A 20,100-nucleotide genomic window follows, 5' to 3' on the forward strand; every position below is an offset into this window, starting at 1 on the left:
GCAGGGCAGCCCCCGCCAGGGCCCACAGCCGCTCTGCCCCCGCCCTCAGGGGAACCGTGTCCCGCGGAGCCCGCTCCCCGCGGAGCCCGCACCGAGCAGCTCCGCTCCCCGCGCTCACCCTGCCATGGCGGGGAGAGGCTCCTCCCGGCATGCCCGGAATTTCCCGGCCGTGCTGCCTGGAGACGGCCGCCGGGGCGGGGCGGGGAGGAGCGGGGCGGGAAGGGGAGGATGCTGCGGCCGCCGCGGGGCGAGGCGGCGGCGGTGGTGGTGGCAGCGGCAGGAGTAGCGGTATTTGGTGGCACAGAGGATGCGGCGGCGGTCGTGTCGGCAGCAGCAGGCGGAGGAGCGGGGAGCGATGCGGTGCTGCGCGGCGGGGCCGTGGCCGCACAGCGCCCTCACCACGCTCCTGCTGACAGGTCGGTCACAGCGCGTCTCCCCGCGGCGAGCGGTCGCGGGCCCCACCGGCAGCGGCCGGCCTGCGCCGCGGTACCCCCTCTGCTCGGGCTTCGCGTGCCCTCCCGGCGGCACCGGCCGCCGCCTCGCCCTTTGTCTGCGGCTCGCTGTGCGCCCCATTCCCGCTGCTCCGTGCCCCCTGTCAGGGCGGGGGCCGGGCTGTCCCAGCATCCCCCCATGCCGCGGCTCCGGCGGCTCCCGGAGGACGCTCCACAGGCGGCGCAGGGACGGCGGCCTGCGCGCCCCCGCCCTAGGACCGCCGCAGCCCCTCCCGGCACGACGGGCGCGCCCGAGCCCGGCGGGGCCGCGGGCTGAGGGAGTCCGGGGGCGGCCGGTGAGGCCGGAGCGGGACTGCCGGCGGGGCACGGGAGCCAGGCCTGGCTAAGAGCCGCTGGATGGCGCGGGAGGCTCCGCTCCCGGGGACTGGGCCGGGCCCGCTGCTCTTCTCTGCTCGCTCGACCTGGTGTCTGCCGCGAGAGACGGGCTGTTGTGAGTACGGAGGTGACTTCTGCGTTGTCCTTTTTCTCCCTTCTTCCCGTCTTGACCACTTAATCCAACCGTGCCAGAATTAGGGGTTCAGAAAAACTCTTGATCCTGGTCCCAAATGCGTGAAAATAATAGCTTTCATGCATTAGGCAGGCTTTGCACCCACAAGGTTCTTCACAGTGAAATACATCAAACAGCTAACACTTAACAGCAGCCCAGCCACAGGACTGCCTTTGTGAGACTTGTTGCACCAAGAGCAAGTTAAGAGCAAGAAATCTATTTAGGTTATTTTGAGTTCTGAGTGGTCAGTGGTATGTTATCTGCTAGCAGTTTGTTCTATATCCTCTTGAATAGTATCTAGGTACTCTCCTAATACTTCTTTTACTTACAACCATACGACATGAAGCAGTGGATATATTAAAGATATGGTAAGAACTTAAGTGTGAAGTTGTTCAGTGTGACAATAAAACTTTGCATTTGTTAGATGCAAGAGCCTGCTTTCCCCTTAAGTGGAAGTTTTTCCTGCCTCTTCTGCCTCTAACTCCATGACTGTTTGTGGAATAGCAACCAAGCAAGAACTAAGACAATTTAGAATGAGCTTTCAGTATCAACTGAAATAATGTATTTTAAAAAGGTCAACTAAAATGACATTCTAGAAGCTGAGTTGTCAGCTTAATGCACAAGTCCTTTCCAGGCTACATTGTAAGGGAAGAGGTCTTAAGGTTTTTTAGTGATAACTTTTCCACTTAGGGCTTTCTAAGGTTGGTTCAGTTAGATTTCATTGGTTAAAACAGAAGAATACATTGTTTGAAAGTAATGTAAAAAAGGAGCAATGAACTTTAATTCAGTTACATTCTTTTAAGAGATACCTATAAAAAATCTGTTCTTTGGCAAGGTGGAGGTTTGTAGTATGTTCCTAATGTGAATGAAACTGTCCCAGGAGCTCACCTGAGCTCCCCTCCGTTCTCCCTAAGAAAAGAACTTCCAACCTCATCTGCTGGCTCCAAGATGAGCCATAGCCCAGCATGAAGATCCATTTTTTTGAATCCTGATCGTAAGTAGACTTTACAGTACTGCAGCATTACTTAACAAGGCAAGAGACATCTTACAGACAAAATGGCACGTGAGAAGTAGCATGGGATTTGTAAATAGATTTCTTTTAGTGTTCCTCAACTAATACAGATTAGTTTTTCCCATTTCTGTTGTAGCACTTGATCTACAGAAGAAAGCTGACTTATGCTTTTTGCATTTCTTAAATTTGTATGAAAAAAGGCTTTTTGGAGGACAGCTGCTGTCAGAAGGGTTGTCTGCCTCTCACTGTGCCTCTTACCCTGTCCTCCTTGAGGCAAAACATTATTTCAAAATCCAGGGATTTCAAGAGAATTAAGAATTTAAAGGGTGTAAGAGTGATTTCGGAAGTCCAACAGCTGCTCCTAGAGATCTAGTATAGTACTCAATTGAAGGTATTGACTCTCAAATGCAAGCTGATGATCCTCCACTGCTAGGAAAACATGGGACTTTGTTGTGAGAAGGGACATATAGGATTAAGCATTTCTAATACAAACTAGTTAGCTGTTCTGTGACTCTAGCTTCATAGTAACAGACTTCATAAAAGTTTGCTAAATTACACTAGTAGAGATGTCTCTCATATTAGTTTGACAGAGCAATGAATTGCCCCATATTGTGTATCTGCAGAGAGAGTGGTTATCAAAAGGTTATTTGAGTGACTGTGGCCAGTGGTTTTGCCATATATTTCTGCACTTGAGGAGTTAGTTGTCAGTGTCCATGTTGTCCCTGAAACCCCTGTTTTATCCAAAGAATAGGGAGTTGCAGAGCAATGGAGTTGTATTCTCCTTTCCCTATAAAGGGATCAAAATGGGGAAGAGCTCATTAGTTCTCACTTTGCAAGCTGTGGTTATGTGGTCACATTAATTTGTGATAAGGCTGCACTGCTGCCAGAAAGCATTCTCCAGCCCTTGCACAGCTAGGGATTATTTGCTGCTTCCCTTGGTGATGAATAACTTGTACAGTGATACTGTGGATTGGGTCATCTGGCTGAAAACTAGTCCACCCACAGAAGTAGTTCACTGAAATGTATGTGCTGACCAGGACTGGTATGGGATGGTTTCCACTGGTCTATGCTAGGTGATGAAGAATGTGCTGGGAATGCCCCCTTTGAGCAGGGCTGCAGACATGCCTGTGTGAAACAGCTGTGAAATCACTGGCTGGGGCAGGGATCCAGGAGGCTGAACTAGATCCCTGCACTTGTCCTGCTGTTGACAGCAGAAGTGCTGTTGGCAACACTCCACTGCTAAGCCGCACCCTGCGCAGGGAGGCAGAACATTTCACAGATGGGCTGGTGTTTTCAGACTAACACCACAGCACACCTGTCCTTTTTCCTTTTGTGGGTGCAACCATAAGGGCAAAGAAGCAGGTTTCCTTCAGAGAGCCTCTGGATGTCTGTCTGCCTGTGGAGATGCTGCCTGTACTAATGTGAGCCAGGTCAATACATAAAATCTACTGTCAACAGGTACTTACTTGAATAAGTAATTACAGGAGGGGAAAAGCAACCATTCCATTAATATGCTTTTCATTACAGAAACATATTATTTATAGGCAGTACATGGAGACATCTTAGAGGTCCTAAAGCCAGACAATAAGAAGTCAGCTTTATAGCAGAAGATGTAACTGTTCAATGTGTAGAGAGGCTTATTTTTGCTCCATGATGTTTTCAGATGTGGTTGGAAGTTCATTAAAGTACTTCAGGAATTGCAGTCATGGAAGTAAAACCCTTTCTTTAGAAGAAAGAATATTTCCAATCAAACTAAGAAAAAATAATTTAAAATCTAGACAAGAGTATCTCTTTTTTCAGTATCTGAAGAGCTTTTGGACTCTTCCTGAATAGATAGTGATACATTTATAGCAGTTACTATCAGTGTAGAGTGCCTTCCTTGGCAGACATCTAGATGAAAGGAGGGAGTTGCTAGTTTTGATTACTTCCATAGGAATTTGAAAGACACAGAAGAGACTAGGAACCAGAGAATTCAAATATTAATTTCCCTCCTAATCAGCTGAACTGCTTTTGAAGCAACTAGTAGCAAGAAGTAGTAGAACTAAGAAGTGCTCTAACCTGAGAAGAGTTTTTGCATGAATATCTTGCTGAAGTGTTTTCAATGTGAAACAAGGTGCTATGGATTGAGAGCTGAAGGCATGGATTTCAGTATTCACCGATGAGTATTGTTTTGTTGGAATTAACATGAACAAGTTACACAGGTTGAAATGATACATTGCTTTGTTAATAGCATGGTTATGGAGCTCATTATGTAATGACAAAAAGTATGGTTTATGTAAACATGGTCTGTGTCTAAATGTTGTTACATTAGCAGCACAAACAGCCAAAGTGTCTTTTAAATATAGCTTATTTTATTGACAGTCCAAGCCATGAAAATAAGAAGTTAGAACAACCTATTGAGCTGACAGAAATCTTAGCATCTTGAAATCAATTACTTTTCTGAATTCTTTAGTCTTTCAGAACAATTGTCACTTCAGAAATTTGTAATGCAATTGCAGGGCTACCCTGATAATTCACATCAAAAGATATGGTAGAAATGTAGGAGCATCCTGGAATAGCAGGCTTACAGGGTGGCGTTCTCATGGCCTTACGCTGGACCCACAGGAACTGACAATGTTTTCCTCACCTTCCTGGAAATGCTAACCTAATTTGGTTCTCTTTTCAGGCCTGCAGTAGGAGGGAGAATGGTGGCGGGCAAATGCTACTAGTAATAAATCATGAGGGTTTTTTTCTCCCAGTAGTTAATTTGTAGCATTCCCATGAATGCAAATGCTGAAGTTTAACAGTGAGACTGACAAATGCTTTATTTGGTTACTTTTCTTGAATGATTTAGGAGAAATGTTCAGATGTTACAGTAATTAATGGATAGCACCGGAACAGATGGAAAACCATTGCCTACTGAGCAAGGATGAATAAGAACAGAGCTGAGACGCATTTCTGGGGTAGATTTGGACTTTTAAACAGTTTGAATGAATGGAATGTAGAGGAATCTGAGCAATCCGCGGTGGAGAACTAACACAAAATAATTCCTATTTCTTACGTAGTAGCTGTTATTGTAGAGGGTTAGAAAACATCCAATCTCAATGTGAATTTCCACTGAGAGAATCCACTTTAATTCATAGTAAATTTCTGCCATGTACTACATAGTAGGTAAGAGGATGGTGCATGGAAGTTGGAAGAGGAGGGAGAGTAGGTGGGTGCTGCAACTTCTGCCTCCTTTAATGGATGATGTGACCAACTGGGCAAGTATCCAGTGCAGATACCAGTGGATCCTTAGTAACTGCCTGGCTACAAGCTCTGATTTCAGCTGTGGGCCAAGCACCTTGGTGCAGGTGGTTCTCTCTTCACAGATGTTTTGTTTCAGCTTGCGGTGTCAGTTTCTAACTGTTCTGCTGTGTCATTCTCAGCAGCCCTTCAGAAGAATGTGCTGTGTATGGATCTGCACTTCCAGCTCTGAATTCAGGAAGGAGGACTGAGTCAGATGGGATATGCAGTAGAGGAGTGCAAGGGTAGCTTTTTGGAGCAGGGTTGTGCTGTAAGAGAGTAAGGGGCAGTGTAAGCGTGGCCCAACCCGGTCGATGGTCGATGGCATCAGAGTAACAAGCACGTGCTTATGTGAGGTCCCAGGGGAAGACAGAGCTGTAGGAGAGAGAGGAAGTTTGAGAGCTGGAGCTGTGGGCTCCTTTAATAGTGGGAGAGATGGGCTTGAGATCCTACTTCAAAGGAGTAAGAGGATAGGTAAAGGTGCAGGATACTGTGTGGAAGTCAGAGTGCAGTAAAGGAATGGGGAAGGTGAAGTTGGCCCATGATACTTGAGTCAAGTATCTGATTGTTACATGGTCAGAAATTGTTGTGTGTGTCCTCTCTGTTAAACACTCAGTTGTTAAATATGATGCAAATGTATTTTAAAAAGGGGAAAAAAGTCTAAATTAATATAAAAATAATTTTTATTTATAAACCAACACAATTGTAATTAAAGAATAATTAAAGGAAAATAGAATTGGAGTAAAGAAGAAAAAACTGTGATATGCTTCATCTGGGCATGTTTGAGTCCCAGGCACAGAGCTATGAATTGCTCCTGCTGTTGAAGGCAGTGGTGGGTTCTCCAGCAACTGTGGCAACATGTGTAACAGACTGAAGAGCCTGACACTATTAACATTTTTTTCATCGTGAGTACGAGGCTGGTTAAATTAATTCTAAACTGTCTCTTTGATAAAATGCATGGTTTGAATCCCTGCATTCTGTAGTGTAAGGTCTCTTTTGTCATCCTTTAATCATATTCAGATCTTCCAGGGCCTTCGTCATGTTGTCAGTGTGCTTGTTGAGGGCTCTGCTAGACAGAGCATTTGAACAGTGATCATATCTGTGTCAAGTACAAAAATAAAGTCTGCCTGTTCCTCCTTGATGTTGCTGTTTATGTATCAGCTGTTCTAGCCAGTGTTCTGGTGAAAGCCCTGTTCAACCTGCCTTACGTCTCTAGGTTGTTACCCAAGCTGAGCATCCCTGAATTGTGTGCTCACAGTGTGTGTTTGGCATGCTGCTGCCTTTGTTCCTGGTGTGCAGCTTCATTTTATTCTATTGAACTGCACATCACTGATCATCTTTTTACCAGACAATGCAGACTGTTCTGTCATCTCTATTATTTGTCAGTCTCCTAGCCTTTGTTTTTACCTGCAAATTCTATCAGTAAATTTTATACATACAAGTCATTCTTTGTCTCCCTCCCCATCTCCCTCTCTGTCCCGCCTCTCTTCCCTCCACCCCAGTTGCATAAGGCTAATGCCAAAACTTTGTGAGACCCACTAGAAAGCTCATGTAAACAAATTAACTTTTTAGTAGCCCTATTCTCTTGCTTTTCATACCTGTCATTTGAAATCAAATCAACGGTGATATATATGAAAACATCACACTGTAAACTCTAGGATCTGAAAACAGGCACACTGGTTGCTTTTCCCATTCCCTTGTGAAATGCAACACAGCATGGAGAGGTGGACAGGTAACTTCTTCAATCCACACAGCTGAACCCAACACAACTTGGAACCCAAATCAAAGACACTTACTGGTCATTTATATTGAAAAACACATTGTGGAACTTGCCTTTTATTTTTTAAAAATGGATTTAAATATAAAATTTGGATAATTATGGATAATAAAATGATTTAGTATCTACTTTCTTGGTCAAAGTGTTAGGTGATAAACTGTATAGCTAAGGGTGACATGTCATTATTACTGTCTTTATCAGAAAAATCTTGTGGGCTCACCATAAGTGCCTAAAATGATGCATTAAATCCTTAATAAGGTTTAAATAAGGATTGTAATAAGTATAATAATTTTGACAAGAGCTATGGTAACTCTCATACTATTCTCCATTTAATAATTCAGTAATCTAATCTTGTATTAATTGTTTTGTCTGGTACTGGTGCTGGTTTGTAGCTGACAAGCCTCTGATTGCCCAGCTCATCCTGTTGAAATAATGGAACAAGTTTGTTTGACCATTTTAGGAATTTCTTGAGTTTTTCAAGAATTACTAAAATTTACACTTAAAGTCCTGTGCAGTACTAAATTTCATAATCGCTAGGATGGGTATTATAGTAAGACCTGCAATACAGGCAGGTCAGTTCAGCAGGGAAAAAAAGTTGTTAGAAACACTATAGTGTTGGTATGGTAATTATTGCATTAACTAAATTATTAAATTTAAGTAATAAATTAAATTAAAAGTGCATTAAAAATGCAATTTTTTATTACACTTCATTCTCAATTCAGTTTTGGGTGTTTTCTGGAAATTATCAATAATAAATATCTGTCTTACATGCATAGATTGAGTGTGGCGTATCTTTATTACTGCTTAAGCGAGATGTGTTTGGCCTCCTAAATTCTGTTTGGAGACTGTCTTGTCAGTAATAGCTGCGTGGTGTAACAGGTCAGAGGTTTCCACAGATGTTTAAGCTTCTTTCATGTACTGTGCATGTTTTCCAATAAGTGTTAATTTCTTCCTGCAAACTGGTGTATCTGTACACAAGTACTGCTACTTGATGTTACTGGTATTGCTGTTTTTACAAGGACATTAAGATGCTAATCCAAAACCATCTTTGATCCAGGGTTTGACATGAGTTCTCACTCCAAAACTATTTAAAAATAAAAATACATACTTATTATGGCCACTTTCCCTTTCCTAGCATCTGACTGCAGTGCCTTCCCTCTGCACTTTCAGTTGGCATGTAACTGTACAGATGGTATAGCTATTATTCATCACAGAAGAACAAGAACTAAAAGTGGGAAGTGAGGAGGGAGTTTTCTCAGGCACCTCTGCTGCTGGTGAGATGGAGTCTTTCTGTCAGCTCCACAGCTGCTTTCTGTCTCCAGTAATCACTTGCTCCTCACTGCATTTGAAACTTCCACCTTCAGCTGCATGGATCCAGCTGATTTCAGGCTGTGTTCAAGTTGTGTGGGATGTAGACAGCCATTTTAATGGGTTCTTCTTTCAAAATTGATTATTGGTTATGCCTGCAAGGCATTCAGCCCCATGTGTCTTTATATAAGCATCATTATAAAAGAAGAGCTTGGTTATATTACTTTTCCTACTTTGACCGAAATACACTATTCTAGTGAAAGTGACTTTATATATGTTTTTGCCTGTATGTGAGGTTCTGCCAGTGCAAATATACCTATTAGAGAATGCTCTTCCTCGTCTTTGTTATCTGTACTATTATGTTAGCAAAAGTGTCCACAGAGGTTTAAGCATTTAGCATGAACTTAGCGTATTTGGAAAAATGAGTGTCAAAAATGTTACTGTCAGAAAGACTATTATATGTTTATATATTCAAACCAAACACCTCTATTTTTTTAACCTGTGGTTCCTAAATTATGACTAAAACCAAAACATGGTGTAGAAGGCAGCTGATCCCATCTGATCAGATTGTTTGTGGAAGTCTGTTGATATGACTAATTTTTTTTTTGCATTTGTTTTATTCTGGAAAGCTTTTTTTGCTAAGCTCTGCTGATGGCAATAATGGAACTGTTAACTGGACGACTAAGCGAGCCCACAGTTATATTATCAGCAGAATAAAGGCTGTTCAGAAGAATGGTGAGTTTAGGTTGTAAATTTAAATCCCATGTTGGTTCAAGCAAACCTGCTTTTAATATTACTCTTGCTTTTCTAGTCATGTCCTTGTTTTAGGAGTAGGGTGCTATTTTAAGGTAAGTAATTTGGAAAACTTGACATTTCTTCAATCTTCAAACATTCACAGACCTGCGTGTTCTTGTTAGTCTTCCCTGACTTTTCCTGTTCCTATAGCTTTGCTTGAAATAATGGCTGTGTTTATACCTAATACTGCGCATTTTCTTATCATGGCTGGTTCTTGAAGATACTTCTGCAGTTTGCTTAATACAGTAACTTCTCTGTAACAATTTGAAAAAGTCTTCTCACACGTGAATGTAAAAAGACTATTTTACTGTCATTTATGCAAGTATACATCAAACATTGTAGCTAGTGCACACTGGCTGAGGAAAAGCTTTGCACTGATTGCTCATCTAGGCAGGCAACTGGGATTGGCCTCCAGATCAAGTTTTTCTGGGATTGTGCTTCATCTGGTAAATATAAACGGGGAGAGAACCAACTGAAATTTCCAGAAACAAAAACTTCCGGGTGAATTCTTTCCTGAAGATCATCAACATACAGGCTGCAACCAACATGGTGACTCTTCTAAAATTTATGGAGGTGGGGGTTTTCTGTTTCTGGCAACAGACTCTGGGACGCAGGCTGATAAAATCCTGTCTGAATTCCGGGCTGTGCCCATGTTCAAGACCTACAAGGAGATCTTGGGATCTATAGAAAGTCCTCCAAGTGATCTAGAAACAAGCAAGAGGAAAGCAGTGCTGTCAAGGTAGTTGATTCTAGCAGGAATCTGATGTGATCCTATGTAAGGAAGATTTTTAATTTCCCATGATTAGTTTTACAGAAGCTTTTCACAGTCCCTGAGATTTTTATCTATCACAGGGAATTTGCTCAGATAATTCACAGCTGGCAGTCTGCTATTAGCTTAGTATCAATTTGTTAAGTATATTCACTTTCTTCCCTAGATCACCCAAGATGATGATTACACATTCTTCTCCAGTCTCAGTCTTACGAAAATGATCGTGGGTTTTTTAAAAGCTTGCAAAGAAAGTAGCATTTCACTTGTTTAATTTTTGAAAAGCTAGTGATAGCTGTAGTGGGCTGAAGACTCATAATTTTCCTTCTGTTTCTGAAGAAACTTCATGGGGGAAAACAAAGAGGGCTTCTCTGACAAGGAGGGCAAGAACTTTTGAGTTCTTGATCGTCATACTTGTGCCATTATGTTTGTCATTACAAGATAAAACAGGTTTCTGGGTTTTTTCCTTCTGAGAGATGTTTCTAGACTTCCACCAAGATCAGTGTTTATATCTGTATCAAATCCTTACTGGGATACTTATTTCAGCAGCAGGGAATGTCTCATTGCTAGGAATGAGCAGGCATTTAGTGGTGGTAATAGGTTTCCTATAGCAGACAAAATAAGTATTACATGGTTTTTTTTGGTAACTGCTGATTCTATTATGCTTCTTTCTTTCTGAAAGAATTGCTTATGGAGAAAAATATGCATCACTTTTTCATTGTTTTTCGTGTTTGAAGTGGATTTTTGTTGTTGAGGAAGAGCATCAGAAATGGAAAACCAGACTTTTCTAGGTATTTAATATACTTCTAGCCAGCCACCATGTTTTTGTCAGCTCTTCTATTAATGTTATTGTACTTTCTCAGCTTTTCTTGAAAATATTTTAAAGGAAATTAATTAACTTCCTTGTGCTGTTTACAGCTCATTCATAGAATTGAGTGCAGAGGCTTTTTGGATAATTACTTGCTAATTTTAAGTAAATAAATCAACAGTCTTACTGTACCTAAGTCTACATAATGAAAATTACAGTAACTGGTTTATTAACCACACAGAACTGTAACAATTCAAATTTCAGGATAATTTTAATTTTGTCACTAAGATAAAATTATTAGAAAGGTATTCTGTTCAGTATTGTGTTAAAAGTGGTTTTCAAATATGGGAAAAAGCACATGCTGTGGAATGTGATCAATAGTATATCCAGAGCTATACATTCTGCAATATCAAGCTTGAAGAGTTGGAAGTATGTAACTAAATGTGGAGGTCTACATTACAGATGTGTGCATCTCCTCTCAGCTGCCTCCTGCAGTCCATGGAGAGCTTGTCAGTTTAGCCTGGAATCTAGGACATGATTCATCTCATTTTGAAGGAGAAATCAAATAAATCCACCCCTAGAAGAGTCTGTTTCTTCTTCACTGACTATAAAAGGAGCCTGACTAACTCAGTGGTGCATGTTGTTTCTGTAGGCATCTAAAATTAGGTGAGAGAGATTCCACTTAGAGTACGTGGTGCGAGGGCTGGAATGCCTGTGATTAATGCCTAATTAGTGGTGCCTTTTTAAGCAGATCCCAAGTAAGAAAGTTGGTATAATTATAAGGCTGGAGAAATTATACCAGGATTAAAAAATTACACCAGGATTAAAAAATTACATGAGCTTTATCCACATTTCAAATGCGTCCTGCTTATTGATCCAAGTGTTGAAATTAGCCCCTCTAGGACCTACAAGCTTGTTCCTATGAGTTTGTTACAATGACTCTGAAGTGTCTTTTGGAGTCTGTCTTCCCGATGACAGCACCTCCATGCTGTATGGCCTATAATTTTTTTTGGAGATGTGATTTCTCATAAAGTTCCTTTCAGTTTGGCAAGCAAGGCTGGTAGCTGTGTGTGATTATCTGTGACTTACCATCTTTATCTACCACTTTTGTAATCCTCATCTCACTAACAAAATCTACTAGCAAAGATCAATTCTTTCAGGGCATTGACTTAAAATTTGGTAGTAATAAAATTAATAATATAAGCGACAATCAGTCTTATTAAGACACCTGAGAAACGCCTATTAATTCAGTGTTCTCTGTTTATACTTACATTTTGAAACTTGTTGATGAAGTGATTTCTTATCCATCTAATTTATTGTAGTGATTTGTTTATTCTTCTGATTCATTAAAATATGTGTGTAGTTCTGCATCAGATGTGTTATACCTTAAAAAGATATGCTTATCAATGAATTTTGTGTTAAATAAAAACCAGCTTATTACTTTTATGTATGCTGATGGTTCTGAATTAAGTTTTCTTTAGGGTTTAATTCTTAGTCCTGTAAAACATGGCTTCATTTTTTTTGTTTGGAATCAGTTTCACCTGACTGGCCTATAAATACCCACGTCCTTTTGTTTTATCCTTCAATACAAGCACAACATCTTCAGAAAAGAGCTCTCTAACCATAGCTTGAGATGTTTTTTTCCTGAGCCTGCTGGTCTGAGAAAGTCTAGCTTTAAGAACTCACGAAAGTCAGCTGAAATGCATTGCTATGTCCTTTTCTGCACAAGGACTGAAACATCTGCCATTTCTGTTCAGTGGGGAATGAGAACTGTCGATTGGTAAGGTTCCTCTGTATTCCTCTGTTCCTTTTTTGTGTAAAGTATCAGGAAAACATGATTGTATAATTCATTTAATGTATTTTTATTAATGTAACGTTTCAAATAAACCAACTATAAAATTACAATAGCCTTCCTCATTTTTTAAATTACAATTAAAATAAAGAGCTTATACAACTTTTGAAATCTTAACATAGGCAGTTTTGTTTACTGCAGTCTTGGAAGGGATCCTGGACAAAGAGAGGGTTTGCTCTGTGTTCTGTTCTTAAATCTGTTAACCTTTTGTGTCTAATATTTGTTGCTTTCCTTCTCCCAGATGCCTGCATTGCTGTTGAAATGCATGAAGTTACCTACAGCATGTCTCATTTTTGCCTTTTTTCTGTCTCTTATCTCTCCTTCTGCTTTTCAGTGTACACAATTCTGTCTAAGGTGCACTCTGATCGGAATGTATACCCTTCTGCTGGAGTTCTGTTTGTTCATGTTTTGGAGAGAGAGTACTTTAAGGGGGAATTTCCTCCTTACCCAAAGCCTGGTATGAGATGCCAAGATCTTCCATATTATATAAAAATACAGAAAAAATATTGTTTTAAAAAACTGAAGTCTATTTAGCATACCTTAGGTTCAATGTATAAGATAAACAGGACAAGTTTTAGTTTCTGTTGAAATATCTTCAAATTAAATAAAATGTGTAGTCCTACACTTTTAAAATATTCTAGTTTGTGATAATTTGTAAAAAGATGCATATAATTGTGTATTGTGACAAAATGTACTTAATTTGGGAAGGTGTAATAACACATTATATATATCTGATATTAAGAAGTGTTTCTTTAGCATTAAATATGAAATAGTGGAAATTTAATAATTGTCTGTTAAAAATGCTATTTATCTGATCACTCTTTCAGACATGGTATGTATCAGGCTATATGAAGGAGCAATTTGAAAGCATATAGTAAACATAAGACAAAACAGAAGATGCAATCAAATATGAGACTTCCTAATACTGGTTTTGACAGGTTAGGAAATGTGTAAGCAATGTGGTAGGGGAAGAGAGAGAGCATTTAGCCACCCATGCTTATTAACAATAAAAACAAATAAATGTATCCAATTTATATGACTATCTTCCTATAAGAATAGGAAAAAACTGTGTACAGTGCACACATAATCTAAGCCTGTTTCATCATTTAACTTTTGAATTGATTTGAGAGTGCCATTACTAAGACTTACTTTAAAGAAAAAATAAGCTTCTGTTAGCATTGGTTAAAATTTGAGTAAACATGAGTAAACCTAAATGTTTTACGAATTTCTTCTCTTTGAAAAATGGATACCTGAGTCTTCATTTATGTTATGTCGTGGTGACTGGCAGAGTGAAGTTGGCCTCTGTCCCAGTTTTCTCCCAGTTTTGGCACATAGGTGAAAGGAACTTGGAAATTTTACTAATGATGGATTGTCTTTACAGCTGCAGCCTCTTGACATTTGTGTAATTCCAAGGCAATAGGAATCTGGTTTGAGATCCTGTTAAAATTGCTGTTCCCATAGACAATTGTGATTGTATGAGAAAGTCACTGTGAGGTCAGGTTTTGTCATGATCCTTTTATTTTTGTCTGCTGAGCTGGATCATTACCATGGCCTACCTTGACAAAGGAAGGGCAAACCAGAATGTCTCACAGGTGGCTTTCAGAATTTTGCCCAAATCATTTGTGCTGCTGGGAATTTGGTTTGAGCAGGGTGCTAATAATGCCAAGTTGTGGGTTCAAGCTCTGAACAACCCATTCACTTAGGAGTTGGATTCCATGATCCTTGTGGGTCCCTTCCAACTCAGAATATTCTGTGATTCTGAATGCAATAGATTAGTTTACTGGGATGTTCTGAGAGAATTGTGAGGGAAGTTGTGTTACACCCAAGTACTGGTTTGGTGTGGTTCTGGTTCATTTTACCAGATGTGTAAATGTGTACCTGAAGAAAGACTTGTTACGCTTGGGCAACACGTTTCATTCTCTTTGTCCCTCTCTGGAGGAGATGAGAGCTGTTCATTCTTCAGTGGGCTTGGTTTCTGCTTTCTGTGCCAGCCTGCCTGTTATCTTCTTTCATCACTTTTCCTACAATGCTGTTGCCATCTCAGAGCTGAGTTGAAGTGCAGGGCAGAGGTGCCTGTACAGGCTTGGAATGGATTTGACTTGAGTTCTGTGCCTCAGATGCACACTGTCTTCGTGGTGAGGATTTGGTACTGGATCAGGCATGATTTCATTTACAAAAGCTAAAATAAACTGAAGTAAAATCCAGACATTTGTAAGAGTATCAATAAGAACCACAAGAACTGATGTACTAGTTTGACTTGAGGGGTTTTTACAGATTTCAGCTGGACCACTGTATTTGGTAGCCATCAGTGGATCCAGTTCACTGGAATGTCTGATCTTTTTTTGAAACAATTTGTTCTCTAAATTAAAATGACTGCCAGGCCGTTGGTGCCAAAGACCTCTATGTGTATCCTAATGCTAACAGAAGCTTTCAGGCATTATTGATTACACAGCCACTCTTTACAGTACACTGAGTACCTGAATCCATCATTAAAAACATGAATATAAGTAAGTTGGGAGGGGGAATTAAAGGACTGAAACCTTTGTGCTTTTGTCTGTAAGGAGGTTAGATGCTTCAATTTGAGGTGGAACTGAGCTCTAAAAATCAGACCCACTAGTTACTGAACATGAGCACTCAGCCAAGATTCTAGGAAGTACTAGTACATTATCTCTGCAGTTGGTTATGCTCTCCAGGTATGAATTTCTTAATACCTATAAGTGCTAAGTAATAGTTCACCTATTTCTGATATGGTAAATGTTAGCAAATTTTAATTGTTTTTTCTTTTTAGAAAGGTTCAGAAAACACATGAAAGCAGAGTTAGACTTCCTAGTTGAAAAATTAAAATGAAAGCATTTAGTGTTTTCTTGTAAATATTCTAATACAATTTTTCTTATCTAGGTGAAATAAGTAATGATCCTATAACATTTAATACCAATTTAATGGGTTACCCTGACAGACCTGGATGGCTACGCTATATACAAAGGACACCATACAGTGATGGAGTGCTGTATGGCTCACCAACTGTAGAAAATGTGGGCAAACCAACCATCATTGAGGTATTTTCTTTCAGAAGTTCAAAAATATGTATTTTGGTTTAGAGTGTAAGGTTCAGAACTGTCAGTAACTTCCCCCTTATTTTTGAATAGTTAATTGCAATATTAAAAAGTTTATAAGCCATGGACACAGACTTGTGATATTAACATTTTCTCATAGGTACCATTTTATCCTCCTTTGGGAGAAAGCCAGATAGTTTGACATTTCATGTTCTACTTAAAAGGTACAGCTAATAAGAAGCAATAATTAGTTAAGCTGCATGCAGTACCTTTTCACTTTTGCCTTTGAACTTTCTAAGAGGCATTTCATTTCAGTAAATTATATTAAATTATATATTAAAGTTTTACTCAAAATACAGAACAAAAAACCCCCCCTTTGTAAACAACAGTACTTGAAGAATAACTGAATTTGTAACTTTGTAACTTTCAACGTAAATATGGGCCAGACTTTTCCCCACTATATTAGTGTTCAGTCAATAAGCAGTTGTGGGATTATTTTTCTTGTTTGTTTACTTGTTGTTTGGTTGGTTGGGTTTTTTGATTTGGTTTGATTGGTTTGGGATTTTTTTCAATTTTTCATCAAATATCCCCTTGTTCATTATTCATGTTTATTGATAGCTTTCGTTTTAGTTAGCAGTTTCGTGAATTTAGTTCTTATGAGTGTAACAGTGACAAAACTATATTTCTGAGAGTTAGTTATTCAAATGTTTAAAAACACTAATTATTCATTGAGCAGCAACTTCAAGGGAAAAGGGACAATATTTTCTATCATGTATTTCATAGGCAGCAGACTGGTTCAGACACTGTGTGGTTCACAGTGTTAAGAAATCTGCACATTAACTTGCTCCAGCCATTTTGCTGCTTCAGCAGTGTATTTGTCTTAAACCCTTGATTTTTTTTCTAAATTGCATTTGATGTAGTTTTTCTTCCTCAAGAATGACAGCTCCGAATGTTAAGTTATACTGCAGATAGTTTCACCCTTGCTTACTTTTGTATACATGATTCTGTTTTGATTTCTAATAACAATGGACAAATAACATTTGAGAATTGATCATGTGCAGAATTTCTTGCAGGCTTTGCTTAGTTTCATGTAGAGGAAACCATTATTTAAAATTGCCATGTTTTGCATGTGCTTTTAGATTCTAGGATCTATATCGAGACCTCCATTCTAAGCATGACCCCAAGCCATATTTGAAGTAAATCTTGCCTAGCATACAAATTAATTCCTTGCAGTTCCAGTCTTAGATGTGGCTTTTGAATTAATTCTATGGTATGTGAGGAGGGCAGATGCATTTGATCCTCTTCTTAATGCCCTCTGAGAGGAGTGATTGCATCTTCCTGGCCTGAATATAACTTCCATCATGTTATAATTCCTGAGGGGGTGTTGTGGGTAGGCCAGTTAACTGGAGGAGACCTGATCATTAGAATAGCCTAGCATTGCGCATAGCACTGCAGTAGGGCAGGTAACATTCTTGAGCTCAAGCTCCTTTGAAAGCTGTGCAAAGACAGTCTGTGTTTGAATGAATGTTCAGGACAGAGGCAATTCTGCTATTCCTGGATGTGGTGTGTGGGCTATGCTGGCAGCTCCCACTGCCGGAGTGGAGGCTCACAGTGGGTACTGCCCTGCTCCTCTAGAGAGCCTGTACAACCAGGGGTTTGATTTTCTGAGTACTAGTGGTTCAACTGCTGTTGAAACAACCCTTTGAAAAATTAACAGAATTAGGACTGGAGAAATCTCAAATTTATTTTCAGGTAATTTTATAATGAAATTGTAACATTAAATGAGATCTGATTATGTTGGTTAAGCTTTTCCCTCTCCACTTAAACAAACCTGCAGTAGATACTCCACAGCATTTTTCTTTTCATTCAAATCCTTTAAAAGAAGTGCAACATCTGTTACTTTTATTTATTTAATAGTTAGTGTCACAGTGGTTTGTGGCTTGGTTTGCTGAGAAGCAACATAGTTCTGTCACTATTGTCACTCCTCTGCCTCTCCTTTGTTCTTGAAATGAGTGAACTGAAGTCTAAAATTAGAAAGGAAATTAGTCTTCTTCAGTTTGTTTCATGAAAGATTTATCACCTTGCAGGGGAAAAAAGGTAGAGAAAATAATACATAATTATACTGCTATCCATCCTTGTTCTATATTTCTTATGAATGAGCACTTAATTGTAGTACAACCTTGGAGTACAGTCACCACTGAGACGTAGCCACTTGCATGCATTTTAAGTATCCTAGATATTTAAACTTTTAGATTAGTATCCTTGCATATTTTATTCATGAGGGTGTATGTTTCCAGCTATAAGAGTCACAAATGTTGCATCTACCTCCTAATTTTCACTTCCCCTACAGTTACAGATTCTAGGATTTTTTAAAAAACAGTTGTGTTGGAGCATTATTTTGAATCCATTCATGGAGGGAGACTTCACTGTGGCTAAAGCTAGAACGAAACACCAGTCCCAAAGATGAGAATTTCTGGCATCCCACTTTTTCCTTTAAAAACCTCTCCATGTAGTTTATTTCCCTAGGAGCTATCGATGAATTTAGATGTTACAGTATTGATGGAGGGGGATTGGAGGCTGCACTGGGAAACGGAGAAAACAATCTTTCCTTACGGTGGTTCTTAAAGGTAACAGAAGAGAAAGAATACACATGTGTAGCAGAACACTTCTATCAGGACCAAAATATATAATTTTCACATATATCCCTTCGGTAATTGTATTTGGCTATAGACTGGTCAAGAAAATTCCAATATTCTGACTTGAAGGTAGTACTGCAATAAATAAATTGACTTTACCTTTTGAATTTTATATTAGTGAATGAAAATAAGGGGGCAAAGCACTTAAAAACTGATAAGTATTTCTAAGTTATCAATTTAGCTTTCACTGATGTTTGATTGATATAATTTTCATTTTTCAATGTTTTGTAATCCTATCTTTTTCACTCTAGATCACTGCGTATAACAGGCGTACCTTTGAAACAGCAAGACACAATTTGATCATTAATATAATGTCAGCAGAAGGTATGTGTTTTGAACCGAATAAGCAAAACCATCTTATGGGCTCCTGCTTTTGAAGATAAATACTGTAAAATAGTTGTCTGTTGTTCAAGCCAAACACAGGGGCACAGGGGAGAAGTAAGAGAATTCTTCCTGCTTTAATTCATTTTGGTTTTTTAGTCCAGATTTTTTCTGTCATTCAGGACTGTTTTTCTTCACTCACAGAAAACTGTTTGCATCTTTGTTTTTCATTAAACTGTTTTTAATTTGAAATTTCCCCCATCTTTTCAAATGGACCTCACATAAAGGATTTCATTGTCTTTCTGCATATTGTTTCGTTTTCTTAGTCCTGCGTTTGCCTTATGCAATGAACAATTGTGTAGGCAGAATCAGAAAACAACAGGTTGTGGCAAATATGGACATATGGACCTTAAAATTAGTTATTTTTATCACATTTACCTATTTACATTCTGGAGTGTTGTGGGTTAGAATCCATTGTTGCTGCAGATCTGTTTTGACCCCCAAATTAGCATGAATGTAATTATATCTGTTTAATGAAGTTTTACCAGCTGATACTCTTTTCCTCTAGTCTGCTTCTTCATCTCCCAGTTTTATAAATAACTGAAGGTTTTCAGCTCAAGTAGCAGCTAATGGTACTCACTATTGAATTAAACATAATCACATTAGGTTCAAAATGAGCTAATTCAAACACAAGATTTTTGGAAAGGTGTATCAGTCATAAAGTAGTATTGCATTAATCATTACTCCAGCTATTTTGGAGATTTATTTTTTGATTTATGGAGCCTTTGTTTAATGCAACACTCTTTTTCATCACAAGTAGATTTTCCTTTACCGTATCAAGCGGAATTCTTCATAAGGAATATGAATGTAGAAGAAATGTTAGCAAGTGAAGTTCTTGGTGACTTCCTCGGAGCAGTGAAAAATGTATGGCAGCCAGAACGCTTGAATGCTATAAACATTACTTCAGCCCTTGACAGGGGAGGGAGAGTTCCACTTCCTATTAATGACATGAAAGAGGGGTAAGCATGTGTCAGTATGATGTTTTTGCTTCATTTTTTGTTTTTTTCTTACTGAAAAGCCTAATATTTTTGCAGGTTTTCTAGAAACTTTGCAATTGCTGTTTCATATTTTAGAGTTAGTTTACTCATGTTTGGAAAAATTTACTCATGTTCCGAGCCCCAGTTATAATATGGATTTATTGTGTTAGATACCACTACAACAGGGCACAGCTCCTATATATTAATGTTATAACCCAAGAAATACTAATAAATTCTATTAATTATAAACCAGTTGGTAGTAAATATGGTTTTTTTGTAATCCCAGTTTTACTTCTGAGCAGTCATTTGGCGTGCTTTTCAAGTTTTTAACCATTCCCAATTCATGAAACTCAAAATTTTGAAGCAAAATATGATAGAGGAGAGATTCCAGAGATACTTCAATTTCTGAGAG

General features: G+C 39.2%; 1 protein-coding gene across 17 annotated transcripts in view; it reads left to right on the forward strand.

The window, feature by feature from the left end:
* Positions 1 to 220: 220 nt before the first annotated feature.
* SGCE (sarcoglycan epsilon) overlaps positions 221 to 20,100 on the forward strand; it is a 33,348-nt gene continuing 13,468 nt past the window's right edge. For 4 of the 17 annotated variants that reach the window (XM_032111847.1, XM_032111865.1, XM_032111889.1 and 1 more), the window contains exons 1-5: positions 222 to 416; positions 12,916 to 13,038; positions 15,480 to 15,637; positions 18,582 to 18,654; positions 19,469 to 19,670. In XM_032111847.1, the coding sequence (XP_031967738.1) occupies positions 308 to 416; positions 12,916 to 13,038; positions 15,480 to 15,637; positions 18,582 to 18,654; positions 19,469 to 19,670 (665 nt within the window). In that variant the 5' untranslated portion in view covers positions 222 to 307. Of the gene's footprint in view, positions 431 to 814; positions 943 to 8,989; positions 9,096 to 12,915; positions 13,039 to 15,479; positions 15,638 to 18,581; positions 18,655 to 19,468; positions 19,671 to 20,100 lie in introns of those variants that run through there. The other 13 variants (XM_032111956.1, XM_032111973.1, XM_032111856.1 and 10 more) reach the window with 11 other exon arrangements.

Source organism: Corvus moneduloides, chromosome 1 (genome assembly GCF_009650955.1).
Source record: "Corvus moneduloides isolate bCorMon1 chromosome 1, bCorMon1.pri, whole genome shotgun sequence".
NCBI classification, from domain to species: domain Eukaryota; kingdom Metazoa; phylum Chordata; class Aves; order Passeriformes; family Corvidae; genus Corvus; species Corvus moneduloides.